The 24985-nt window shown below is 46.6% G+C and overlaps 3 gene segments (V, D, J or C); all 3 read right to left on the bottom strand.

The window, feature by feature from the left end:
- Positions 1-24985, bottom strand: part of LOC149862399 (immunoglobulin heavy constant epsilon-like) — a 218535-nt gene that overhangs the window by 62713 nt on the left and 130837 nt on the right.
- The window catches only part of LOC149862402 (Ig gamma chain C region-like), a 246711-nt gene that overhangs the window by 91265 nt on the left and 130461 nt on the right, over positions 1-24985 (bottom strand).
- Positions 12738-19513, bottom strand: LOC149862407 (Ig mu chain C region membrane-bound form-like). The segment is given in 6 exon segments: positions 12738-12809; positions 13101-13225; positions 17139-17471; positions 17634-17957; positions 19098-19397; positions 19501-19513. Coding segments are annotated over 6 exon segments (1167 nt in total).

Below are 24985 nucleotides of genomic sequence, written 5' to 3'. Positions count from 1 at the left end.
GAATAGTTTATCAAACATTAATAAACTTTAGTAATAATCAGTGATGATTAATCAATGATAAATGATCAGAGGCTGTCCATCAGTGGCCAGCAGCTGCAATTATAAATCAATAGTAATTTATCAAGGATCGGTGTTAATAATGCTTTATAGTAAGTAATAAAAGATCTTTAGCAATAATAGTTGATCAAAATAAAAGCTCTTTTTACTTAAGGTTGTCATATGGGTTACATGGGAGGGCATCCCTTTGTGTTTACCAGAGAGTAGGTGTTCATTACTGATTAACATTTTCAGTACTATAGCAGGTTCACAACCATTTCTGACCCATGATGGTATGGGGAGGTGTCAGAAGCATTTAAGGGCTGAGGTTGTCCTAGCGAGTTTGATCCCCCACTTCCAAGTATATTCCAGAGGATAAAAGCCATTCTTCAAGACAGGGCTGGGTCTCTTTTTCTCAATGCCCTACTCTAATGCCACCAGCTGATTTAGTCTGAATGCAAAGTTAGCTGAGTGCCATTCTCCTCCCTGTATTATATGGGAAGCCTGAGTGGCTGGTTGCAACCAGCCTTTCTCTATTGACCAATGAGGTGGCATAGGATCTTCCACTGACGGTACAAGAATAACAGTCTCACTCCTCTGCATTCTGCTTCTCACAGTTGCAGTAATTGTTGGGACCCAAGCTGTGAAGCAGGTGGATGGCACTCATGAGTCCTCTTCATCATATCTGTCCATCTTCCTCGTGTTCATGGCTCCTCCATTTCTCTGGAAGCCTGGAGGGAGGGCATCAAGTTCCTCAGCAACTTGGAATGTTTGGCAGTTTACACTGAATATTTTGCGAAGTGCAGACCCAGAAGAAAGAGAGAAGACTCCAACTGTTGTTATTTGTGGGGAGTAGCCTACAGATGTGAAAGCATGTGTGCATTTAATATATCTCTAAGGGGTAGAGTCTCCATTTTACTCTGTTTGATGTTCATATTCTTTATTAACTTTGAAATGGTTCTTAAATAAAATGAATGAAACTAGAACAACTTCTTTTAGGATGGTGTCTGTGGTTTGCCTGGGTTGAACATCCAACAGACACCCTTACGCATGTAGCTTCTGTGGCGAGCCAGTAGAGGGCGCTCCTGCATTGAGCCGCCCACCTCCCTGCGCCTGACCACCTTCCAGGCTCCGAATGCCTCCCTAGGGGCGCCTTATGCTTGGACAACCCCTCTCCTGGAGCACACTCGCTAGTTTGGGGGTAACGTCCCCGCCACCACCCCGAGAAGGGACTGTCTCAGCCCTGTGTCCTCGGGGAAACCCAGGCCTAATAGTCTGACGGGTACTCAACCCAGTACAGGCACTTGGGGCTCTTCCCCAAGTCAGGGGGCAAAAAGCAAAGTCTCCCTTAGTCCGCAGACCTAAGGGGTCTCTTAGGCATAATTTAGACCCACCTCTCAATAAGTCTCCCACACCAGTCAAAAAGGAGAACTTTATTGATTACAGGGGTAGGGTAAACTAGGGTACAGGATTGAGCAATATCTTAGAAATCCTAAAGAGCAAACAGTGTAGCTGAGGTAGCTTTTTGATCATGCATCTGTGTTACTGCCAGCTAAATATCTAATCAGATCTCAAGTAGCTTACTCACAAGCATCTTCCAGAGGCTGGTGAAATTCCCCTCTGTAAGCAGGTGGTTTCTAGCTCGTGAGTTTGGGGGAGAGAGCCAACTTTAGATGGTAAAGCTCCTCTGTGTCCCCCACATGGCTGCTGCTTCACCTCATGGCCAAAGAGAGAGAGCCCGCCTCCTAGCCCATCCTAACTTATATAGCCCCTGTGACCTCATTCACCTGGTCCAGTGGAGGTCAGCCCCAGTTGGCTGTCAGCCAACAAATCTGAGATACATCACCTGTCACTGGGCAGATTCCAGCTCACCAGGTAGATGCCCCTCACCCAGGTAACTGATGCCAGTCACGTAGGCAGAGGGAGCAGGTTTCCCCCCTCCCTCAGGAATGCAGCCAGCTCAGGTTACCTAAAGAGACAGGCTGAGGTGTGAATCCTCTGTGCTGGCCCATCTAATCACATTGTCATAGGGCAGAGATTGTGGGGAGAAACCAAGGTGGCTTTCTGCCACAGCTTCTATATCTCTGACTCCTCCACATCTTCATAAATGTCCATCCATCCACCTGGCAGAGAATCACCTTTCTGCAGATGATGAAACATTTGTCTTGAGTTAAAAGTTGACTGGGCTGATGGTTTTTCATAATAGAACCTTATGAACTTTCTGTCTGGGTTGGGTTATTAGCCCAGTTGGAGCCCTGTCTAAGTTGCTGGTTTTTGTCCTTACCCAAATCTGTCCCACTTTTCCCCAGAATTGCACTGGGGAGAAGGGAATTCCTTAGCTGCTTTTGTATTATGTCTTGGGCAGGGCTGCTGTGAATTATACCTGGAGCAACCCATGAAAAGGGATCACTTATCTGAAACCCCTTTTCAAATGAAGCCAGTGGAAACAATCCCAAAATAGAGACAGGATATTATTGTTATTTATGACATCCCATAATTTTCAAGGTGTACAAGGGCTTAAATAAAACAAATGAAATAAGAACATCATCTTTTAGGATGTTTCCTTGTATTGAGTAGGTTGAATATGCAACAGCTACTCTTACAGTAGAAATCTCCCTAATATAACCTATAGGCTTTAAGATCCCTTGCTTGATATTCTGCTGTTTATACATCCCAGGATTTCCCTCCCTAACTCATAGCATTGCACAGGGAGCTCATGCTTAGCTGTTTATCTGTTGTGAGACCCTGAGTCACCTTCAGAACTTCAGTAAAGATCTCATTTTCAGGAAGGTGGCCTGTATTTCCTTCAGTATCTCAGGCTGCAGGGCAGTGAGGGTGAAGTCAAGAACCAGCCCTAACATCCTGAGCAGATTGATTGAACCTCCCTAAAGACAAACATAGTTTCATAGTTTCATAGTTTGTAGGGTCGGAAGGGACTTGAGTACATCATCTAGTCTGACCCCCTGCCATGGCAGGAAAGAGTACTGGGGTCAAACGACCCCAGCAAGGTGTACATCCAGCCTCCTCTTAAAGACCTCCAGGGTAGGAGCCAGCACCACTTCTCTTGGAAGTTGGTTCCAGACCCTAGCCGCCCTGACTGTGAAGTAGCGCCTTCTGATATCTAGCCTAAATCTACACTCTGCCAGCTTGTGACTGTTATTCCTGGTCACTCCTGGCAGTGCTTGGGGGAACAGGGACTTCCCCAGTGCCTGCTAGTCCCCTCTGACTAGTTTGTAACAGGACACTAGATCCCCCTCAGCCTTCTCTTCTGGAGGCTGAACAGGTTCAAGTCCCATAGCCTCTCCTGGTAGGGCCTGCCCTGCTGCCCCCGATCATGCGAGTGGCCCTCCTCTGGACCCTCTCCATGCTGTCCACACTGCCAGCCCATGTTCATCTTGGAGTCAATAATGACTCCAAGATTTCATAGATTTCATAGACATTAGGGCTGGAAGGGACCTCGGGAGATCATCGAGTCCAGCCCCCTGCCCAAAGGGCAGGAAGTCAGCTGGGGTCATAGGATCCCAGCAAGATAAGCATCCAATCCACTCTTGAAGGTGTTCAGTGTAGGTGCTTGAACCACCTCTGCTGGCAGACTGTTCCAGACCTTGGGGGCTCGGACAGTAAAGAAATTCTTCCTTATGTCCAGCCTGAAACGGTCTTGCAGGAGTTTGTGACCGTTCGACCTCGTCATCCCTTGGGGCGCTCTGGTGAATAGACGTTCCTCCAGATCCTGGTGGTCACCCCGATAAACTTATAGGTGGCCATCAGATCATTCCTGAGCCTGCGCTTTTCCAGGCTAAAGAGTCCCATGGCTCTCAGCCTGTCATTGTAAGATCTGGTTTCCTGACCTCTGATCATGTGCGTGGCTCTCCTCTGGACTCTCTCAAGCTTCTCCACATCCTTTTTGAATTGTGGAGCCCAAAACTGGACGCAGTACTCCAGCTGCGGCCTCACCAAGGCTGAGTACAAGGGGAGAATGACGTCCCGGGATTTGCTCGAGAAGCATCTATGGATGCACGCCAGCATTTTGGTCGCTTTACTAGCCGCAGCATCGCATTGCAGGCTCATGTTCATCTTGTGGTCAATGATGATCCCCAAGTCTCTTTCTTCTGTAGTGCTAACCAACGTAGCACTGCCGAGCCTATAAGGGTGCTGCAGGTTTTTCCTCCCAAGGTGGAGAACCTTGCATTTATCGGTGTTAAACACCATCAGGTTCTTGTCTGCCCATTTGCTGAGCTTGTCCAGGTCAGCCTGGATCATCCGCCTATCTTCTGGCGTGGATGCTTTGCCCCAAAGTTTGGTGTCATCGGCGAACTTGGTCAGTCCACTCCTGACTCCAATGTCCACAACGTTAATGAAGATGTTGAACAGTATGGGTCCCAGGACAGAGCCTTGAGGGACCCCACCGGTCACAGGGCGCCATGATGAGTGACTGCCATCAATCACAACCCTCTGGGTCCGACCACGAAGCCCATTTCCCAGCCAGCGGATCGTGGTGCAGCCAAGGCCACAACTGGGCAGTTTGGCCAAGAGGTGATCATGGGATACCAGATCAAAAGCTTTTTTGAAGTCAAGATATATGACATCAATCTCTTCTCCCTTGTCCAGGTGATAGGTCACCTGGTCATAGAAGGAAATGAGTTTGGTCAAACAAGACCTACCCGCAACAAACCCGTGCTGGCTGTCCCTTAGAATGTTAGCCTGAGCCAGTCCCTCAAGGATGGCCTCCTTAATAAACTTTTCTAAGATCTTCCCCAGGATAGAAGTCAGGCTAATGGGCCTGTAGTTGGCCGGATCCACTCTCCTCCCTTTCTTGAAGATCGGCACCACATTGGCCTTCTTCCAGTCTTCGGGCACTACACCAGAGTGCCAGGAGTTTTCAAAGATCCATGCCAGGGGCTGGGCTATGACGCTCGCCAGCTCCTTGAGTACCCTGGGGTGCAGATTGTCAGGGCCAGCTGACTTGTACTGACAAGAAGGGAGATCCCCAACCTGTAGGTATGGTGCCGGTTGTCCCTCCCCAGGTGCATCACTTTGCACTTATCGGTGTTGAATCTCATCCTATTCTCATCCGCCCACCCTTGTAACCTGTCCAGGTCCGATTGCAGCCTATTCCTCCCTTCTGGCATGCCCACATCCCCCCACATCTCAGTGTCATCACCAAATTTGAACAGGGTGCATTTTACCCCCTCATCCAAGTCACTGATGAAGATGTTGAACAGTGCGAGCCCGAGGACTGAGCAGTGGGGGACCCCACTGCCCACATCCCTCCAGGTCAAAAATGACGCATCCACCACCACTCTCTGGGTACTGCCCTCCAGCCAGTTGGCAACCCAATTGACTGTGTGGGTGTCGACACCACAGTCCCCCAGTTTCTTAATGAGAACAGGGTGAGAAACAGTGTTGAAGGCCTTCGGAAAGTCCAGGAAGACTATGTCCACTGCTACCCCTGCATCTAATAATTTGGTGATCTGATCATAGAAGGCCACCAGGTTGGTCTGACAGGACCTGCCGCTAATGAACCCATGTTGGTTGCCCCTAAGGATGATCTCCCCTGCTGGCCCCTCGTGGACATGCGCCAGAATAATTTTCTCAAATAGCTTGCCCAGGATCAAGGTAAGACTAACTGGCCTATAGGTTCCTGGGTCCTCCTTCTTCCCCTTTTTGAAGATGGGAACCACATTGGCCCTCTTCCAGTCCTCTGGCACCACACCAGAGCACCATGAGTGCTCATAAAGTCATGCCAGGGATCCTGCAATAACCTCAGCCAATTCCCTTAGTACTCTAGGGTGGAGATCGTCCAGACCAGCTGACTTGAATACGTCCAGTCCCTCCAGAAGTTCCCTGACTAGTTCCTCACTAACCCTTGGCCTAGGCGTGCCTCCCCTGGGGCCTGAGGGGGGCCCAGCGGGGGGGGTGACTGTTTCGGTCCCTGCTTAGGAAAATGGAGGCAAAGAAATTGTTAAATATGTTGGCTTTGTAATAGAATCATAGAATCATAGAAGTCGGGTTGGAAGGGACCTTTTAGATCTTCAAGCCCGACCTCCCGCCTGGGTGGGAGAAAAACTGGACTCATATGAGTCCAGCCAGGTAGGCATCAAGCCTCTTCTTAAAGACCCCCAGGGTAGGAGCCAGCACCACTTCCCTTGGAAGTTGGTTCCAGCTTCTAGACGCCCTAACTGTGCAGTAGTTCTTGAAGATGTCTAATCTAAACCTACTCTCCAATAATTTGTGTCCATTATTTCTTGTTATGCCAGAGGGTGCTAGGGGAAACAGTGTCTCCCCCAAACCCTTCTGGTCCCCCCTAGTGAGTTTATAGACAATCACCAGGTCCTCCCTCAGCCTTCTCTTGTGGAGGCTGAACAGGTTTAGGTCCCGCAGTCTCTCATTGTAGGGTCTGCCCTGTTGTCTCTGGATCATGCGGGTGGCCCTCCTCTCGACCCTCTCAATGTTGTCCACATCCCTCCTGAAGTGGGGCACACAGAACTGGACGCAGTACTCCAGCTGTGGCCTGACCAGCGTCGCATAGAGGGGGAGGATCACCTCCTCGGCTCTACTTGAGATGCACGTGTGGATGCACGACAAGGTCCGGGTAGCCCTTGCCAACCGTGACCTTGCATTGTCGGCCTGTGTTCATCTTGGAGTCAATAATGACTCCAAGATCCCTTTCTGCCTCTGTGCTCTCAAGAAGGGAGTTTCCCATTCTATAAGTGTGCTGCTGGTTTCTACTGCCCAAGTGCAGCACCCTGCACTTGTCAGTATTGAAACGCATCCTGTTTATGTTAGCCCACTCCTGTAACCTATCCAGATCTTGCCACAATCTTTCCCTCCCTACTAGCATGCTCACCTCACCCCAAATTTTGGTATCATCAGCGAATTTAAACAGGTTGCTTTTCATCCCATTGTCCAAATCGCTGATGAAGAAATTGAACAGCGCAGGCCCAAGGACCGAGCCCTGGGGGACTCCGTTGCCTACTTCCCCCCAGGTTGAATATGACCCATCCACCACCATCCTCTGAGTACGACCCTTCAGCCAATCTGCAATCCATCTGACTGTGTAGGCATAAATGCCACAGTCACCTAGTTTTTTAGTGAGGATGGGGTGGGAGATGGTGTCAAAGGCCTTGCTGAAGTCTAGAAAGACTACGTCCATGGTGACACCTGTATCCATTGCCTTTGTGACCTGATCATAAAAGGCTATCAGGTTGGTTTGACATGACCTGCCCCTAATGAAACCATACTGGTTGCCCTTGAGCATCATCTCTGAAGCCGGCCCATTGCAGATGTGCTCCTTGATGATCTTCTCAAAGAGTTTCCCTAGGATTGAGGTAAGACTGATGGGCCTATAGTTGCCCGGGTCCTCTCTCTTCCCTTTTTTGAAGATGGGGACCACGTTGGCTATCTTCCAATCATCCGGCACCTGGTCCGAGCATGACGAGTGCTCATAAAGCCATGCCAAGGGCCCTGCAATAACCCCAGCTAGCTCCCTCAACACCCTGGGGTGGAGAGCATCTGGATCCACTGACTTGAACACGTCCAGCCCCTCCAGAAGCTCTCCAACCCGGTCCTCCCCAACCTGAGGTCTGGAGGCATTCCCCTCGAGTCTGTCTGGCATCACAGCGGGGAAGTCCCAGTCCCTGCACAAGAAAACGGAGGTGAAGAATTGGTTAAAGAGTTCCGCTTTCTCCTCTGGCGCAACCACCGGATTGCCCAACGTATTTTGCAGGGGCTCCATATTATCTGGTGCCTTCTTCATCCTCCCTATATATTTGAAAAAGGACTTTTTATTATCCTTGATCTTGGACACTAGTCCTAGCTCTATGTCCGCCTTAGTTTTCCTGACAGCCCCCCTACAGGCCCAAGCAGAGGAGGTATACTTCTCTTTGGAGATAGCACCCCCCTTCCACCGGGTGTACACCGCCTTTTTGGCAAGCAGGGATTTCCGGACGCCCTTGGTGAGCCAGGGGGGCTTTCGGGCACTGTTGCCCCCCTTGCTTCTTGTTGGGATGGTCACCCCTTGGGCCCTGAGTATCGTTTCCTTAAGGAACGACCACTCGTCCTGGACACTGAGTTCCCCTGCCCTCAAGGACCCCAGTGCCTCTCCCACTAGTCTCCTTAACTTGTTGAAGTTGGCCCTCCTAAAGTCTAGGGCTACCATCTTGTTGCAGGCCCTTGACACCCTGTGCTGGATGGTGAATTCCAGCAAGCGATGATCACTATCACCTAGGTGGTCAAGAACCTGGAGGCCCCTTACCAGGTCGTTCGTTGCCTGTGGCCAGGACCAGGTCCAACAGGGCATTTCCTCTGGTGGGACCGTGCACCTCCTGAATTAAGTCAAGGTCCTGTATCCTGCTACGTTGGATAGCACTACAGAAAAAAGAGACTTGGGGGTCATCATTGACCACAAGATGAACATGAGTCTGGGTGCGATGCTGCAGCTAGTAAAGCGACCAAAACGCTGGCTTGCATCCATAGATGCTTCTCGAGAAAATCCCAGGATGTCATTCTCCCCTTGTACTCAGCCTTGGTGAGGCCACAGCTGGAGTACTGCGTCCAGTTTTGGGCTCCACAATTCAAAAAGGATGTGGAGAAACTTGAGAGAGTCCAGAGGAGAGCCACGTGCATGATCAGAGCTCAGGAAAACAGATCTTACGATGATAGGCCGGGAGACATGGGACTCTTTAGCCTGGAAAAGCGTAGGCTCAGGGGTGATCTGATGGCCACCTATAAGTTTATCAGGGGTGATCACCAGGATCTGGGGGAATGTTTGTTCACCAGAGCGCCCCAAGGGATGACGAGGTCTAACAGTCACAAACTCCTGCAAGACTGTTCAGGCTGGACATAAGGAAGAATTTCTTTACTGTCCGAGCCCCCAAGGTCTGGAACAGTCTGCCAGCGGAGGTGGTTCAAGCACCTACATTAAACACCTTCAAGAGTAAATTGGATGCTTATCTTGCTGGGATCGTATGACCCCAGCTGACTTCCTGCCCTTTGGGCAGGGGGCTGGACTCGATGATCTCCCGAGGTCCCTTCCAGCCCTGATGTCTATGAAATCTATGAAATCTATGAAATCTCAGCTAGGAACCTCCTGGAATGGTCTGACCTGGCTGACTGTTCCTCCCAGCAGATGTCCAGGTAATTAAAGCCACCCATGACAACTATATCCTTTGCTTTAAGTTCCTCTGCAAGCTGGCCCAAAAATTCCCAGACCAGCTCCTCCCCTTGACTGGGGGGTCTGTAGTAGACCCCCACTGTCAAATTGCTCTCCCCACGGCCCCCTTGAATCTTGACCCAGAGCACTTCAGCCTGCCCCTCCTCTGACCCCATTCTGCTGGCAGAGGATGTGTAGTGCTCCTTGACATACAGCACCACACCCCCACCTTTCCTTCCTTCTCTATCCCGCCTGTAAAGCCTATATCCCCTAATGCTAACTGCCCAGTCATGGGACGAATCCCACCACGTTTCTGTTAGCTCTATGACATCTGGGTTTGAACTAGCTATTCTGAGGGTTAGTTCCTCCTGTTTATTCCCGATACTGCGAGCATTGGTATATAGGCATTTCAGGCCTTGCAAGACTGTGTGTGGCACCCCGCAATTAGGGAGACTGTCTGGACCCCCGTTCCTTACCTTAGCACTCCTTGCCTTTGTCACCTGTCTTGCTTGGATGGCGTTTCCTCGTCTTCCTGCGGCCCCCGCATATCCTGTTTGCCAAAACAGCTGTAATAATGTGTTTCCTCTTTGAGTCATTCTGGGGCAGAAACATTGGCCCTGATAGGGGCCAATTTGATTATGGGGATTAGCAATGAAGCTAAGGTAGATGAGGGAGCTGAATAAAATAACAACCGTTTCAGGCTTAGTGGTAAAAAACAAGATGGATAATATGCTGATCTCTGTGATCACCTTGTGTTCCAGGCAGGGGTGGATCGAGGAGGGGTGCAATTGATTCCTGCTCCACCCACATTTTATAACTAACTGCCTGGGAGGGAAGCTGCATTTTTATTCAGGCAGTGCCTAGAGAGTTAGGTGACTTCATGGCTCATTATCATCTCCCTGATTCCTGCTAATCTCTCTCCACTCCACAGGTGCGAATTTACCTTCTATCCTTTTTAGCTGTCTTGATGTTCCATTATTCAAACTATAACTTCTGCAATTTTTTTCTCACTTAGCCATTCCTGGCTATATATTTTTTCTATTTCACAGCCCTGCAGTCTGTTCTGAGCTCTAGCTAAAAAACTTAACTCAGGCATGGTAATATTAACTCAGGTGTAGAAATGACTGACAGTGAAGTATTGGAAGCACTGTCACTGTCACGATGCTCAAGAAGGCTAGATTTTGCTGGATGAGAGAGGCACATTTAATTATAATGACTATGTAACTAATAAAACAATATATTTTGACTATTTTGCCTAGTTTTATTTAAACTTTACATGTGATCTAGCACATTCCAATAAAGTTATATTTGTTTTTGCTTGGATATTAACCTGAATAATGTAGTGCTATATCCCTAACATATTAGCAATGCTTCTAGTTTCTGTTTAACTGGAAAAAATTGTTATACTTTATGTGATGATGTACCACACCATCCACAACCCTCTTTTGAAAATCCTAGATCCGTCCATGGTTCCCGTATTTCATCCAGGGTACTCCTACTAATGTTCGTTTTCACAGCTCTCCCTTCATCCAAACACAGAAATAACCATTATAATTATTGGGTCAGAAATGAGGCACTGGATCCCCAGCAGCATTTCCATGGGAAAAAAGGAATAGAAGATATAGGAGTCATAAATTCTGGCTGTAACCATCAGGCATCACTCCATCTACCAGAGGCTGGGATAGGACACTGACACGCTGGGGCACCTGTACACACCACAGGGTTTAATCCTCATTAAAGTAAATAGGTTTATAAAATTTAAACTTGTTTATTTTGGAGCATTGCATCAGTGTTTGCACGCATTAGATTTTTGAATGAATTAAGCCTTGTCCCCAGCTGGTGACGTAGGAGAGCGGGATGGTTCAGTAATGGCCCCCCTTCTCCGCTCCCCCCGGCCTGGGGCCCCCTACCCCATGCCCTGCCACGCAGCTGTAAAAGCAGGGAGCTGGCAAATGGTTCAAGAAAAAAAACGTGGAAGCGATTCAAAAGCAAAAGCAATGTGAACGGGTGAACTACAAAAAAGTTACAGTACCATCTGGTGGACAAAGGGGCTCATTACATGTCTTTGAGTGCCTTTGTGTTCGCATGCAACGAATCTGTGGACACGGCACTTTAATTCGTGGCAAGCCAAACTAAACTATGTCTGAGGAGTTTTACTTCAATGTGCCAGAAAGAGTTTTAAAGCATCTGGAAAACCCACTCACGCAAACAGTCATGCCGTTGCAGTGCAAGAAAGGGCAAGAATGAACTTTAGCTCCTCCTTTCTTTTTTTTATGCAGAGGGTAGTAGTTATTTCATCAAAAATATTAAAATACAGCTCGTCCAAAGAAGGGTTCAGTAGGAACTTGACTGTGCCAAGACTTGGTGGAGATCTTTGATGGCAAAGGGCCGTAAAGCTAGCAGATCAAGCAATACTATATCAAGATCCAACAGAGGGAAACTGATGGTTGGAAGTGAGACTTTCTGCCAGTGAATTAGTATCTGGAACAGCTTCCCATAAGAGGATGTGAATTTTCCATTGCTCACATTCTTCAGATAAAACCTTGGAGTCTTTCTCTATATAGTAAGCTCCAGTTCAAACATCAGGTATGAGGTTCTCAGGGTATTTTACATAGTGGAGGAGAAAAATGCCTCAGTGCAGGATTTACTGTGTGAAAAACCTCCAGCCTGCTTAATTAATCTAGTGGTCAGGCTAATTGACCATATGGATCGCTTTTGGCTTTAATCTGTCAGAGCCTCCAAGGCTGAATAAATTACTCTGGTTCAATGGTTCTCAACTTTTTCAGGTTTGCGGTACCTCCTCAACAGATGCAACAGGTAACCCTTGGAAAATGCCAAATTTTGGTTTTCACTTGCTTCTGGACTACAGAAAAATAATAGAGCACTTCTTCAGTTGCAAAGAACTCAGAAAGACCACAACTGGGAGGAATGCTTTTAACATTAAACAGTGTTAACTTTGTGTGGAACCCCCTGGCATCCTTGAAAGGCTCTCAAGGCACCCAGGTTGCTGTGACACCATGGTTGAGGATCAGTGCTTTAGCTGTTTCTGTGAAGTGTCTACAAGAGTCACTGAATAACAAAATTAGGGAATCACAAGGAATATGTTGTCATGTCAGCAAGATGTATTTCAACACAGAAAATATGTACAAGATGAGAAATATAAACATCCAGTGAAATACCATCATATGCAATTTGATTACACATGTTCCTTCAGGCAGCACATCTTGCTATATTTTATACTGGTAAATACTGCATTTTACGTAAAGGGGATACAGCCAGGAGATGTGGACAAAGGGGATTGTGCTAAGATGCCTTTAAGCAACAGTGGCATGAGTCCAGTTACATTTGTAAAATGTCCGAGGATATTTCAGAAGCTGATCAATCAAGACACCATGCCGAGAAAAGTGGGGAAAACTCCTTCAAAAGCGATTGCCCTCTTGGCTCTCCTTTTGCAGGAACAATGAAGGCTGCTGGGTTTATTTCACCTGAGATATGAAAAAAAAGATACTTAGTACCACAGTGGAGAAAAGTTTCTCCCATTCACTGAAGATCACAGACCTCCACCTCTTAGTTTCATGCCATCACATGACAAATTCTTGTCTCTGAAGATCTCATAGTCTATCTGTGGAAGAAAGAAAAAGCTGGAGGGGGGGAAAGCACAGAGAGAGGAACTGACCTGGTCAATAATGGTAAAAGAGGAATAGAACTCAAATATCCAGGGGTTCTAGCCTAGTAATGGAAGACTCATTTTTAAAATATGTTTGACTGCCCACATACTGTTTGAAATCTGATCTGAGCCCCAACTCTATGGTATCTACCGCATCATGGGACCACATGCAGCACTTTACTGAGATTGGGTTAAACTGGATGTCATGGGAAAGCAGTTATCGTACTCAACACATTTCCACTTTACCTTGATCAATGTCACTGTGGCACGATAGAAAAGACTCAGAAGGAAGAGGATGGTGAAAATGGAGGCTGTTTTCCAGAGGCTGTAGAGATCTTCATCTTCAGCATCCACAAACTCATCGAGGTATACTTTGGACAAAACACACACAGAATCAGGACTAACCAGGGACTTCTTTGTTCGAGGTCCTGAGAGGAGTCCTCAGCATTACCTAGGGGTGTTTGGGTTGAAGCAAGTAGATGGATATCTAGATGAGGTGCAGTTTTCATTTGGAAAGTTGTGGAGTGAGTGGGTGTTGGGTTAGGATGACTTTCTACTGAGGTGCCAGTTGGTAGGGAGATCAAGTTAGAAGCAGCTGTGTATCTTGGGGTGGGATTTTTGAAAGCTGCCTAGGTTCTGTGCGTGCAGACTTCCTGTTAAAAGTCATATCAGGTGAATTCTAGTCAGGAGCAACTGGAACTGTCAGAACTGGAATGGGGAGGGGGGTTGTGTTGGAAGTTGGCTAGGACTGTTCCTATAAAACACAAGGGACAGTGGTAGAAGAGTCAAAGGTGAAAGTGAGTTCATAGGGAAAGCACAATTAAAGGAAAGGCCAAGTATCTAGAGGGACTTAAAGAAACTCAAAATTACACCACCAGTGGATTGCAGTCATGGGTGTTAGACTGATCAATAGATAGACTGAATTTAATTGGAATTTGACATACAAATCTCAGTATTAGAAAAATCTGCCTAAATTAACTTCTAGGGAGGAAAAAGGAGGCCATAAAGGCTAAAAGAAGGGGGAGAATGGTGGGCTGATGTTCAAAGCATCACCACATCTATAGGTATGCAACCATTCCCTTCTTTGATCGCAGAAAATATTTCAGCTCATGGGACACTCATACATTGTGGGAAAAGGTCTGGGGATTTAGCAACTGGAACTGAAAAACAGGGTGGGGGAGGAGGGCAATTTCTCTGTGGAGGATTCTATGTATAGTCTGTGCATTTTGATGCATTTGAAAAGGACAGTAGTGTTGCACAACCCTTGTAAAGGTCATCCCAACAGCAGTCAAACCATTACTTTGGCCACTGGGTGATGGAAGAGAAGTTGCATCAGTGGAGAGACTGTATGAAGTGGAAGTCACAAAATCCTTCAGTTGGCAGACTGAGAATGATAGGAAGTCATGGTGGAGAGGCCTCAAGAGATTTTGTGGTTCAGGAGAAGGGCTTGTCCAAGTCATTTGTATGACAAGGAAATCTCAGATTTCACCTCCTTCTTACTATGGAAACTGGATGAGATAAAAGGGTAGAACCTTGGTTAAGGACTTTATGGTTTCACCCCAAAGAAGGGACTTGAATGGATGAAAGTTGTGACTGGCAAGGGGGTGACATAGTTTGTTTAGTTTCATCTTGGATAGGTTTGGGTCTACTTGTGTTTTGCAGAGTTTGTTGAATGGAGAGCCTGGAGGGACACCTTTTGGATTTTTCTGGGAAACTGAATTTTTGGTTGTGAGTGTGAAATGGCAATTTTTGAGAGGTCAGAATTTTTTTCCCATGGAAGTTGTTTCATACTGCCATTCTTCTGTAAAGGACTTCCTAGTCAGACTATTACATCTCTTATGGGATAGTACTGTATGGAGAGGAAATACCTCACAACCAGGGCATACCTGCATTGCATTGTGGGAAAGAGTCTGGCTGTATGTCCAGCAGGGAGAATGAGCACATGAAGAACCCAAACTACAGCTCCCATGAGACACCACAGCAGCATTTCAGACTCAAATTTTGAGGGATTTTGAACCTTTTCTTTTATCAAACGTCAAAATTTGCTGTGGGAACTGGTAACAGTTCTCCTAAAGATAATTAAATCAAAAGACAAAATTTTAATCTAACAGCCAGTTTGAAAAAAACACAAAAACCTCACAGGCAGCCCTTCATTTTCCTTGTCTGTTTATTGAAACATTCTCATGAAGACACCAAGAGAAACTTAAAATGAGAATCTCCTTCTGAGAAGACCTGCCATCACAGGTTGTTTGGTTTTGGGTTCCCTTTCCTTCCTTTTGCAGTGTTTTTTTAACTAGCTTAACAAACATCTCAGCATCATCTAGATGTGTCTGATGATCCTCCTATTTTCCCATTGCTTTCTTGGTGGACCTTTTTTGAATCTATCTACATAACTAATATCCCATCCCAAATATTTTGGGTCATTACTAATCTGGATGTGGAATTTGTGGCGGAAGGAAATGGTGAAAGGCTCCATCTCTTACTCTCTTCTTTGATGCTCCTGAGTCATGTAAATAGTCCCTCAGTGAAACTATGTTAGATAAGAGCAAGCACTGTAGAATCTAAAGTCATGTTTCCCTTTATTAGCACATTTATCTTCATATCTACTGAAACATCTGCTTTAAGAACTGGACTATTGTTGGCTGTTTCTTTTACAGCTAGCCTGAGGGTACATTCTTATGAGACTGCCCTTGAAGAGTGAGACAGCTAGGTAGATTTAATAGATTTCATAGACATTAGGGCTGAAAGGGACCTTGGAATATCACTGAGTCCAGCTCCCTGCTCGAAGGGCAGGAAGTCAGCTGGGGTCATAGGATCCCAGCAAGATAAACAACCCAATTTCTTTTGAAGGCATTCAATATAGGTGCTTGAACCACCTCCAATGGCAGGCTATTCCAGACCTTGGGGGCTCAGACAGTAAAGAAATTCTTCCATATGTCCAGCCTGAAATGGTCTTGCAGGAGTTTATAACCGTTCAACCTTGTCATCCCTTGGGACACTGGTGAACAATTGTTCCCTCAGATCCTGGTAGGCTGAGCTGATATAATATCATCTTGATAGCCCTCAGTTTTAGGAATGGACTTTTTTTCTTGCCTTTTTTTAATACAGAATGTTGAATTAATTGATCAGAAGGCAGTGGGTGGGTTATGCTGTACATCTACCTGCCAAACTGTCCAAATGGGGGATCTCTATGGAAACATATGTGCATTGTTCTGTCAGAAAGGAATGAAATTATTGCCTCATATTTCAATTCTTCTTGCAAAAGTAAAAATAACAGCTGATAAGTGGTCTCATTGCCATGTATATGCCACACATTTGTCAAGTCTTCTTCAAGAGAAGCAGTAAAAAGTTGGATGGAGTTTGTGCTGGAAGAAGAACCAGAACCCAAAGAACCATGGTGTCCCAAAAATGACAGTGAGTTAAGCATGAATGAAATTAAAGCCATCAGAAACCCTGTATTAAATCTGAGAATTTCCTGATAATCAAGGTGTTGAATAGCAGAGGCTATGCTTAGGCATGGATTTGAAGTTATGCACCACTGACTGTTAATTTGTCTGAAAGAGTGAAGAAATCCCTCCATAAATGTAATATCTTAATCTGAGAGCCTCGAGGGCAGATGAAGAATAGGTATACAAGGTCTACAGAAGACTTAATCCTAGTCCTGGCAATCAGAAGTATGGTTGGCAATGACTATGACAGAGCAGGTCTGAGATAACCCTAATGCAGGATTTGTGCAGGTTTTTATGTATGGACAATAAAAAAATGTAGCCCAGAAGATCTGAGAATCAGTGGGATTGGAGTAAGTGAGGGTCTCTCCAGTTGTGTTCAGGGTATGAGAGAGGAAGGAAAGCAGAGAGGGCTCTGTGAGGGGAAGAGGACTCAACAAGATGAGATAGTGGACAAGATATGAGAACCATGACCACAGCACAAACACACAGGTGTCAAGGATTTAAGGCACTGAACCTCCGTAACAAGCTCCTCCTACTTTTGAGGACACATGACCACATGATCTTTCACCCACTCCATTTCTAGTTTGTTTCAAAATTGATTTTATTTCTAACTGTTTTAAAATGATGCAAGCAATGACTTTCCATTCCAGAAACACCATTATGGTACATTCAGATGGCAGGGATTGTGACCTTTCCTCTGCCTTACAATCCTGGGATGAGGGAGCACGATAGCAAGGGCTAGGTGGTTGGGTGGTTGAGGGAAGGGATAGTGGTTAGTAGCAGGTTTTGGCAGTATCAGACAGCACCAGAAACACATTGACCAGGGTCGGTTTACCCGTGGACTTGTCGATGGTCTTCTGAGCCACCTGCATGGGCAGCTTTTGGTGTCCCATGAGGCATGTGAAGGTGTTGCTGGCATTCCACTCCTGCTTCCTGATGGTCAGGGTGCTGTAGGTGAAGTAGAGCTCTGGTTCCTGAGACTCGAGGGTAGGCTTGGCAGTGATGTAACTGGAGGCATTCATTGGCTCACTGTTCTGCAGCCACCAGACAAAGAGGTCAGGTGGGTTGAAGCCCTTCACCAGGCAAGTGAGTGTGGCAGCTTCATGGAGGGCCAGTTGCTCAGAGAGAGGGGGGAAGACATAGATGGATGGAGCATGACTGCTGGCTTCTGCATGGAGAAGAGAGAGATGGAGAGGGCCATGAATAGACAGTCTTGGTGGTGGACACATTTAAGGGTTGTTAATCTGACAATGCACTACCAGCTGCTGAAGCCAATTAAGAGACCAACTGTGGAGTAATATGGAGCCAATGGATAAGGGGTGTCACCTACCAGGCTGTTTGCACAGGGTCTTTTCAGCTGGGAAAACAATATCTGGGTGGGTCACTTTACAGGTGTAGGTTTCTTCCTTGTCCCACTCCTCTGCACACACACTGATTGTGGCATCCACAGTGAACCGTCCATTATTTTGCAGAACATGTGGATGAAGAGTGGTTTCCAGCTCTTGGCCATTCTGTCTCCAGCATGTCACAACAAGCCCATCTGCAGTGGGCAAGTTAATGACCCTGCAGGTTAGCTGGGCTGATTTGCTGAGGTAGGTTTCAGCAAAGGAAGGCGGGATAACTTGGACAGCAATATTACCAGAGATACAAGATGCTGGAAGGGAGAAAGATGAGTGAGACCCCCCATTTTCCCAAGGGAAATTTTATAAATGAGTTTTGTTTTTATTAATACAAGTGGTCATATTATCAAGGCATTGGTCTTTCCAGAAGTGGTGGGGTGGGCATCAACTGAGTGAGTCAGATTGAGGTAAAAAAAACTCTCTCTCGGTTCGTTTTCTTTGGAGGCTCATTGAATAACAAATTCTTAGGCACACATTGTTGGTGAGACAAAAGGTATATATTTGCAAATAGGGTCAGAGGGAGAAGACAAAAGATCAAAACCCTCTGCCCCTGAGTACCATCATTAGCAGGCTTTTATCCCCTCTCTTCTGGCACGTGTACAGAAGCAGGAACTCTTACAACTCATTTCCGGTTCATACAAACATGCATGAGAATACGTCAGATCATGCATCCCATGTGTATTATAATTAACTACTTAAGTATGCGGGGCGGATAGGCTTAATATGTATTAGCTGATTGCGCCTGCTCAGAAAGTATTTTAGGTTACCAAAAGTTCAAACCTTCTCTGCCCCAAGGACAGGACCATTAAAAATTGCAATTTACTCTTATCTACATGAGAACGCTAAGGAGTATATGCTTTACTGTAACAAAGAGATAGTAAATTTGCAGAACAAAGAGAGCTCTTGGAGTTTTTCCTTCAGTTCCCAACCCCCCCCTTCCCTCTCTCATTAGGGAGACAAGGAAGGCTGGCAGCCGTACTTATTCAAAGGACAACTATTGATGGGAGCTAACAGCTATTGATAATGCATTTTTAATAATATTTCTAACAAGATAATCCACTGCATTATGCATGGAGGGACACATGTTAATGTACACATGGTATTCCTCACTTCTTGCCATTAATTGTTCTTTATCTTTTCTCTGACATTGTGAAATAGTGCTTTTGGCCACCCCAGAACTTGCTGCATATCGGTGTGGGAGGAGTGATCCCTATATTTTTTTCCAGCATCATTTCACCTCAGTCTTCTCATTCCTTACATAGTTCTCCTATTTCTTAAATGAAATGTAATCTTCTCTTGTTACAGGGCAAAATTTGCCTTGTCTTCATGTTTGCTTATAAGTTGAACTGGGCACCTAGTATAGGTGGAAAGAAGCCTTGAGAGTCTGAACTTACTGCCACATGAGATGGATTTGCTTATGTTCTTCATGTCACTGAATTCACGGCTGTCAGCCATGCAGGAGTAAACAATATTGTCCACCTCGGTGACAATCAGCTCACTGGTGATGAAGTACCCCTCGTCGCCATCATAGATGGGGCCCAAAGTGGTGAATCCAGATGGCAGCAAATTCCCATTCTTCAGCCACTGTAGGGTAATGTCTGGGCAGTGAAGATCCTTAACTTGGCAGGTGATTGAATTTCTGTATGGGGTATCAAAGTCCTCATTGGCTGCAGGGTGGATGGTGAGGGCAGGGTCTGCACATGACCCAGAAACAAGGGGTCAGGATGTGAGTGTGGTACCTACAATTGAGAATGAATGTGCCCAACTGATGCTACATGTAAGTGGTTATAGGTGCACCTGTGTCTGTCATTATGCCTGTTGGCGTCTTTGATCAGTGTCTAGTCAACTTAGTGCCCAAATCACACCTCATCATATCATAGTTTCATAGTTTGTAGGGTTGGAAGGGACTTGAGCAGATCATCAAGTCCGACCCCCTGCCTTGGCAGGAAAGAGTACTGGGGTCAAATGACCCCAGCAGGGTGACTGTCAAGCCTCGTCTTAAACACCCCCAGGGTAGGAGCCAGCACCACTTCGCTTGGAAGTTGGTTCCAGATCCTAGCTGCCCTGGCAGTGAAGCAGCACCTGTTAGTCTGGTTTAGATACTTCTTTTTATAAACCTGAGCTGCAATCACAAAGCCAGTTCCCATGCCTTCTAAGTGTGTGGTTTCTAGTAGAATGCCCAGGCACGAGGAAGCTATTAATATTGCTATATTAAATAATTAAAATTAGGTGGGGTCAAAATTAATTTCCAGAACTGAAAATGTATCCCAGATGTCTTGATTCCCAGCATGCTTTGTTCTAACCCACTTGACCTCCACTTCTGTCAATGAGTATTACCTTCTAAACTCACATGCTCCACCTCACTAAGACTGACTTCCCAGAGCTAGGGAGAGCTTCTGCTAGAGCCTTTGGATTTATTCTTTTTTTTACATCTACATCTGTTGCAACCTTTCTAATGATTCTCACCCAAAAGTATCTATATGCTATCATTTCAAAGGCCTTCAGATATCTAGAATAACATGCACGTGATTGTGTATATAATCACGAAAAAAAGCATCACTCTACTTATGGTAGATCCGAGGTGGCACTCTTAGTGTTTTTTTTCCTTGAGAGTGATTGGCCATATAATGCAAAGGTTGCTGTACTGGCCAGTTGGCAGCACTAACTGATATCTGGGTGGCAGCAGTGAAGGTCCCAGCATTCGTCCAGACCGCAGGGAAATTCCTTACGTCTCCACTGATGCTGTTGTTTTGTTTATTGCTCCAAGAGAAAGTGACTGAGTCGGGAAAGAAATCCAGAGCCAAACAGCCCACAGTTTTGGGGTCTTGGATGGTGCTGGTCCCACAAGATAAGACAAGTGGGAAGAGAGTTGGTGCAGTTGGAGATGCTGTTGAGAAGAAAAAGAAAGGGAAGCGGTGTGCAAGAGTGAGGGGAGAAGAGACATTAAAGCAAAAAACTTTGTGAGAGCTATACATAAGAACTCCTATTTACTGGGTCAGACAATAGGTCCATCTTTCCAGGGTCCTATGTCACATTGTACGAGAGAGTGGATGTGGAAAGGGCAAGCAAACAGGATATGACCAGGATTTTTTCCACTGTTCCTCTCTCATTTGCAGCATTTAAGGTCTAGGAAGTTCTGATTCAGAGTCTGTACCTCTAACTCCCAGTAGTTACTACTCCCATGCTCCATGGGAGGCTTCCAAAAGAGAGTCACTGTTAGGTTAGGAACAGAAGACAATGGCAGCATCTCCTCTATAGGCATGGGTACTTCTTTGTATGGATCCCAATACCTTGAATACATAGCTTGGATCTCCTGGGATATATATTGTTATAGGCATAAGCTTGAGCCATTCATCTTACAAACTACTTAGTTTGTTCTCTTGCAACAGTCTAGCCTGTCCTTAGAAGCTTCCCTGTAGCCTGGTTCTTCTCTGCCATGTGTTCAGAAATCACCCAAGTGCTCCAGGACATAACACAGGAAGGCCACTGTCAACTCTTCTGTACTTATTTCCTGTCTCTGCTACTCATAATTGGAGCCAAGCACAGAATGTGAGAAAAAGAGTGGGTGTGATTCCTAGAAAGACTCCATTTACATTTTCTGCTCCTTTTCTTCTAGGAATCTGCCAATCCCTTGTCTCTCTTTGTGTACATCCTGCTGCATCCAGGAAATGGAGACAGGGACAACTATCTTTTGTGGCTGGGACAAGCCAAGTGGGAGGCTTCATCACAACCTATAACAGAGGTGTAGACCTACCCTTGATTGTCTGTGGGGCCTAGAGGATGCAAGTCCCATCAAATGAATTTAGCAAAGACCAGCAGTGACCCCCCCCTCCCCGCTCCCCCTGCCCATTAAAGCAATGCAAATGTTCAATGCAGTCAATTAGTTATCTACCAATGGAAGATCCACTTCTATCTTTCCCCTTCAAGAGTTTGGCAGGGTCAGTCCCAATAGATATCCCATCAGTGCTGGTATCACACTACTCAGGTAAGCCAGGCTGTGCAAACAGGTCTCCCAGAAGTATTTCAGCACACTGGCAACAGAAGAAAGGGCATTGTTTGGACGCACTGAATTTTCCAGGCCAATGAATCAAACTAACTCAATGCTGTCTCGGGGCACAGTGCAGAGTTGTTGAGTCATGAGCCAGCAGAGAAAGCAAAGAAGAAACCCCAGCCTGAGTCCCAGGACTGATTCAGAAGTAACAGTGGTGGTGGTTGAGTGGGGGACCCAGACCTCTCTCAGGCTGGTGTTGCAGTTAGTGGGAAACTGGGACTGGGATGTCCTAGAATCCTAAAGCCATGGCACTATGAAGCAATGGACCACCTTTACCACCTGATGTTGTTGTGGTACCAGCTAGAGGGAAGCCAGTAGTAAAAGATCCCGTATCTTCCCACAGCTCAGTCTGGCACTACCTGTAAATCAGTACTAGGTGAAACCAGATCTGTCACATACTGCTCAGTGCCCATGCAGAATCAGTTGTCAAGCTCATGTCCCATGACCTAAATCGACTCAGTGCCCAGTCTTTACTCAAGGAAATGGATCTCACACACAAAGCCCAGTTCTGTTAAACTGCTGAAACACAGACAGGGCAAGAAGCAAAAAATGAGGAACACAGTGGAAAGGACTTGTTCAGTGTTACAAGGCAGTTCAGTGTCAGAGCCCTGAACAGGATCCAGGAGTCCAGAGGCCCATTTGATTGCACTGTTGTCTGGACCACACAGAAGACTGGTGCTGCTATGCAGTAATTACCTGGCTTTGATCTTTATTCCTGGAGGCTACTTGTGGTTCACTTGTGCTGGGACTTGTATGGAGTAGATAAAGGGAATTTGATGCTAATCTGCTCTAAAATTCCCCCTGGGAACACCTTTAGCCTGAAATGATAGAGAAGATGCAGCAGTCTTGACTGATGAACTGAAGGAATGGGTGTGCCTGAGGGGCTCCAAAGATGTTCCCAGGGCACAGTATGAAACGCTAGGACGTGTCCCAGTAAAATCACAATATCTGGGTTCCATAGACTGGAGATGAGGTTACTATTAGGGTTAGCCGATGAGAATGAAAGAGCTGGCATTACCCCACTTAGAAGTTCTGGCTAATGAGTTGAGACAGTTAAAGTGGTGGGTTAGAGCTCACAGATTACTAGTCTGATGCACAGTACATAAAGCCTGGTGTTGAGCAAGCTAGGGTGAGGGATTAGCATTAGGGCTAAGGTTAGGGACCTTATAATGATCATTCCCTCTCATTCATACTACAGCAGCATCAATGAACCCTCATCCAGCATCAGGCAGCATTTGAGAAAGGTGATCAACAGAAAAAGAACTACGACCATTCCAGTCATGGAAGTATGGATACCTATGTGTGGAAGCACCCTGGGACTGTACCAGGCTCTGCCAGTGCCCCACCATCCCCTATGCTGGCCTGTTCATCATCTCTATCCAAGCTGTTAGATTCACTGGTCTCACAAAACTCCTATGCTTGACCCACAGCCTCCTGCTACCCCAAAACTTAAGGTTTTCCTCTACAGCTTCTGGGAGATCAATATTTCCCATTAATAATGCCATAAGTCTTCTTAGCCCATCAGCTCCTGGCTACCAACCTAACATTGCAGTTCACTGCCATCTCAGCCTGGCATTTCCCTCCAGCCCTGCTGGTGCCCCTCACTCCCAAATTGCAGTCCCTGATAGCTCTGCTTGGACTGCTACTGCAGGTTTCTGGAGTCTACAGACCTACCACTTTCCCTATGGTATCTTCCCCATGCCTCATAGGTTTGCTGGTGCCCTTTAGTCCTGCCTTCCACCTTCTCTGCTATCTTAATTCCATTTTCTGCTCCTCTTTAGCTTTACAAATGTCCTGGATTCCCCCCACCAGCAATCTATGTACCCCTCACTTCAGGTCCAATGATGCCATCCGTTCCCAACACACAGCCCTTTCCAGCCTTTGCGTTGGGCTCTGCCTCTGTTCTGCTGATGCCCCAGAATTATGACCACTAGTTTCTTCCCACCCCAGCACAGGTGTCTCCCAACTCTGCTCTGCTGGTGCTGCTGCATCCTGACCTGCAGCTTCTCTGTTACTTGAACTTCAGGTACTCCCAGCTTAGCTGGTGTCCTCTGGTACCACCCTAGAGTCCCTCCACCAAATACTGCAGAGCATTCTGCACAGTTCTGACAATTCTCATCACTCCTGCCTAGCATTCCCCTGATATACAAGCACTGACTCCCACTCTTTTCCAGCTCTCACTTGAAACTTCTAGTTCCAAGCTTCCCCAGTCTTAGATTCCTACTCTAGCCATTTGGTTTCTTCACGCACTCTCAGCCAGCATCCTGCTGCTGGCCCAGGCATGGGGCCCCACCATAGCTGTCCTGATGCCGTTCAGTCATGACCTACATCCCGTGCTATGCCACAGCTGGGTTCCCTCTGTTCCACTAATGCCTTTTCTGAAATCCTGACCACAACCCCCCTGGTTCCTCTTTAATTCCCAGCCCACAGCAGCCTATTCTCTAGCCCCTGGCTCCCCTCCCTGCCTGGTTCTTCCCATACCCCTCAGTACTGTACCACAGTACTTTGCTATTTCACAGCTGAGTTTTTTTTAGCTCAGCTGATGGTCCCCAAACTCAATGGTAGGCTTTTGCTAGCCCATGACTGGGCTTTGCTCATAGCATTGCCATTCATCTGCTCCTCAGATCACTGCCTTTGTGATACCCTCTCTCAGCATCTCTGCTGGTGTTCCTCAGTCCTGTCCCACAGTCCCTGGTTATTCCAGTTCTGGACTCCTCACCCAGCCCTGCTTATGCCTCTCACTCCCAAATAACAGTCTCCTCCTATCCTAGACCTGCACTCCTTGCCAAGTGCTCTGCTAGTGGCCCACAGCCTTTCACTGTCACAGCCCTGGACTCACAGAAGAGTGCCTGCTCCCCCTACCTCATGTCTAGGTGCAATGACAAAGATGGAGGACGGGATTCACCTCCAAGGAGGATTACTCCGCGCTGGTCCGGTCCTGCAGGGACCAAACCAGGAAAGCCAAGGCTGCAACTGAACTCCAACTAGCTTCAGGCATCAAGGACAACAAAAAGTCCTTTTTCAGATATGTGGGGAGCCGGAGGAAAAGCAACGGCAATGTTGGACCCCTGCTAAACCAGATGGGGCAACTGACAACTGACACCCAGGAAAAAGCCAACCTATTAAATAGGTACTTTGCGTCAGTCTTTCATCAGTCCCATGGGACACCCATGCCTGCTATGGGACAGGGAGATCCAGGTGATGGGGATCCCCTACCCTCCATAAATGCTG

Source organism: Crocodylus siamensis, chromosome 6 (assembly GCF_052110815.1).
Source record: "Crocodylus siamensis isolate JL-2025a chromosome 6, ASM5211081v1, whole genome shotgun sequence".
NCBI classification, from domain to species: Eukaryota; Metazoa; Chordata; order Crocodylia; family Crocodylidae; genus Crocodylus; species Crocodylus siamensis.
This window is presented reverse-complemented; position numbering and strand designations above follow the sequence as displayed.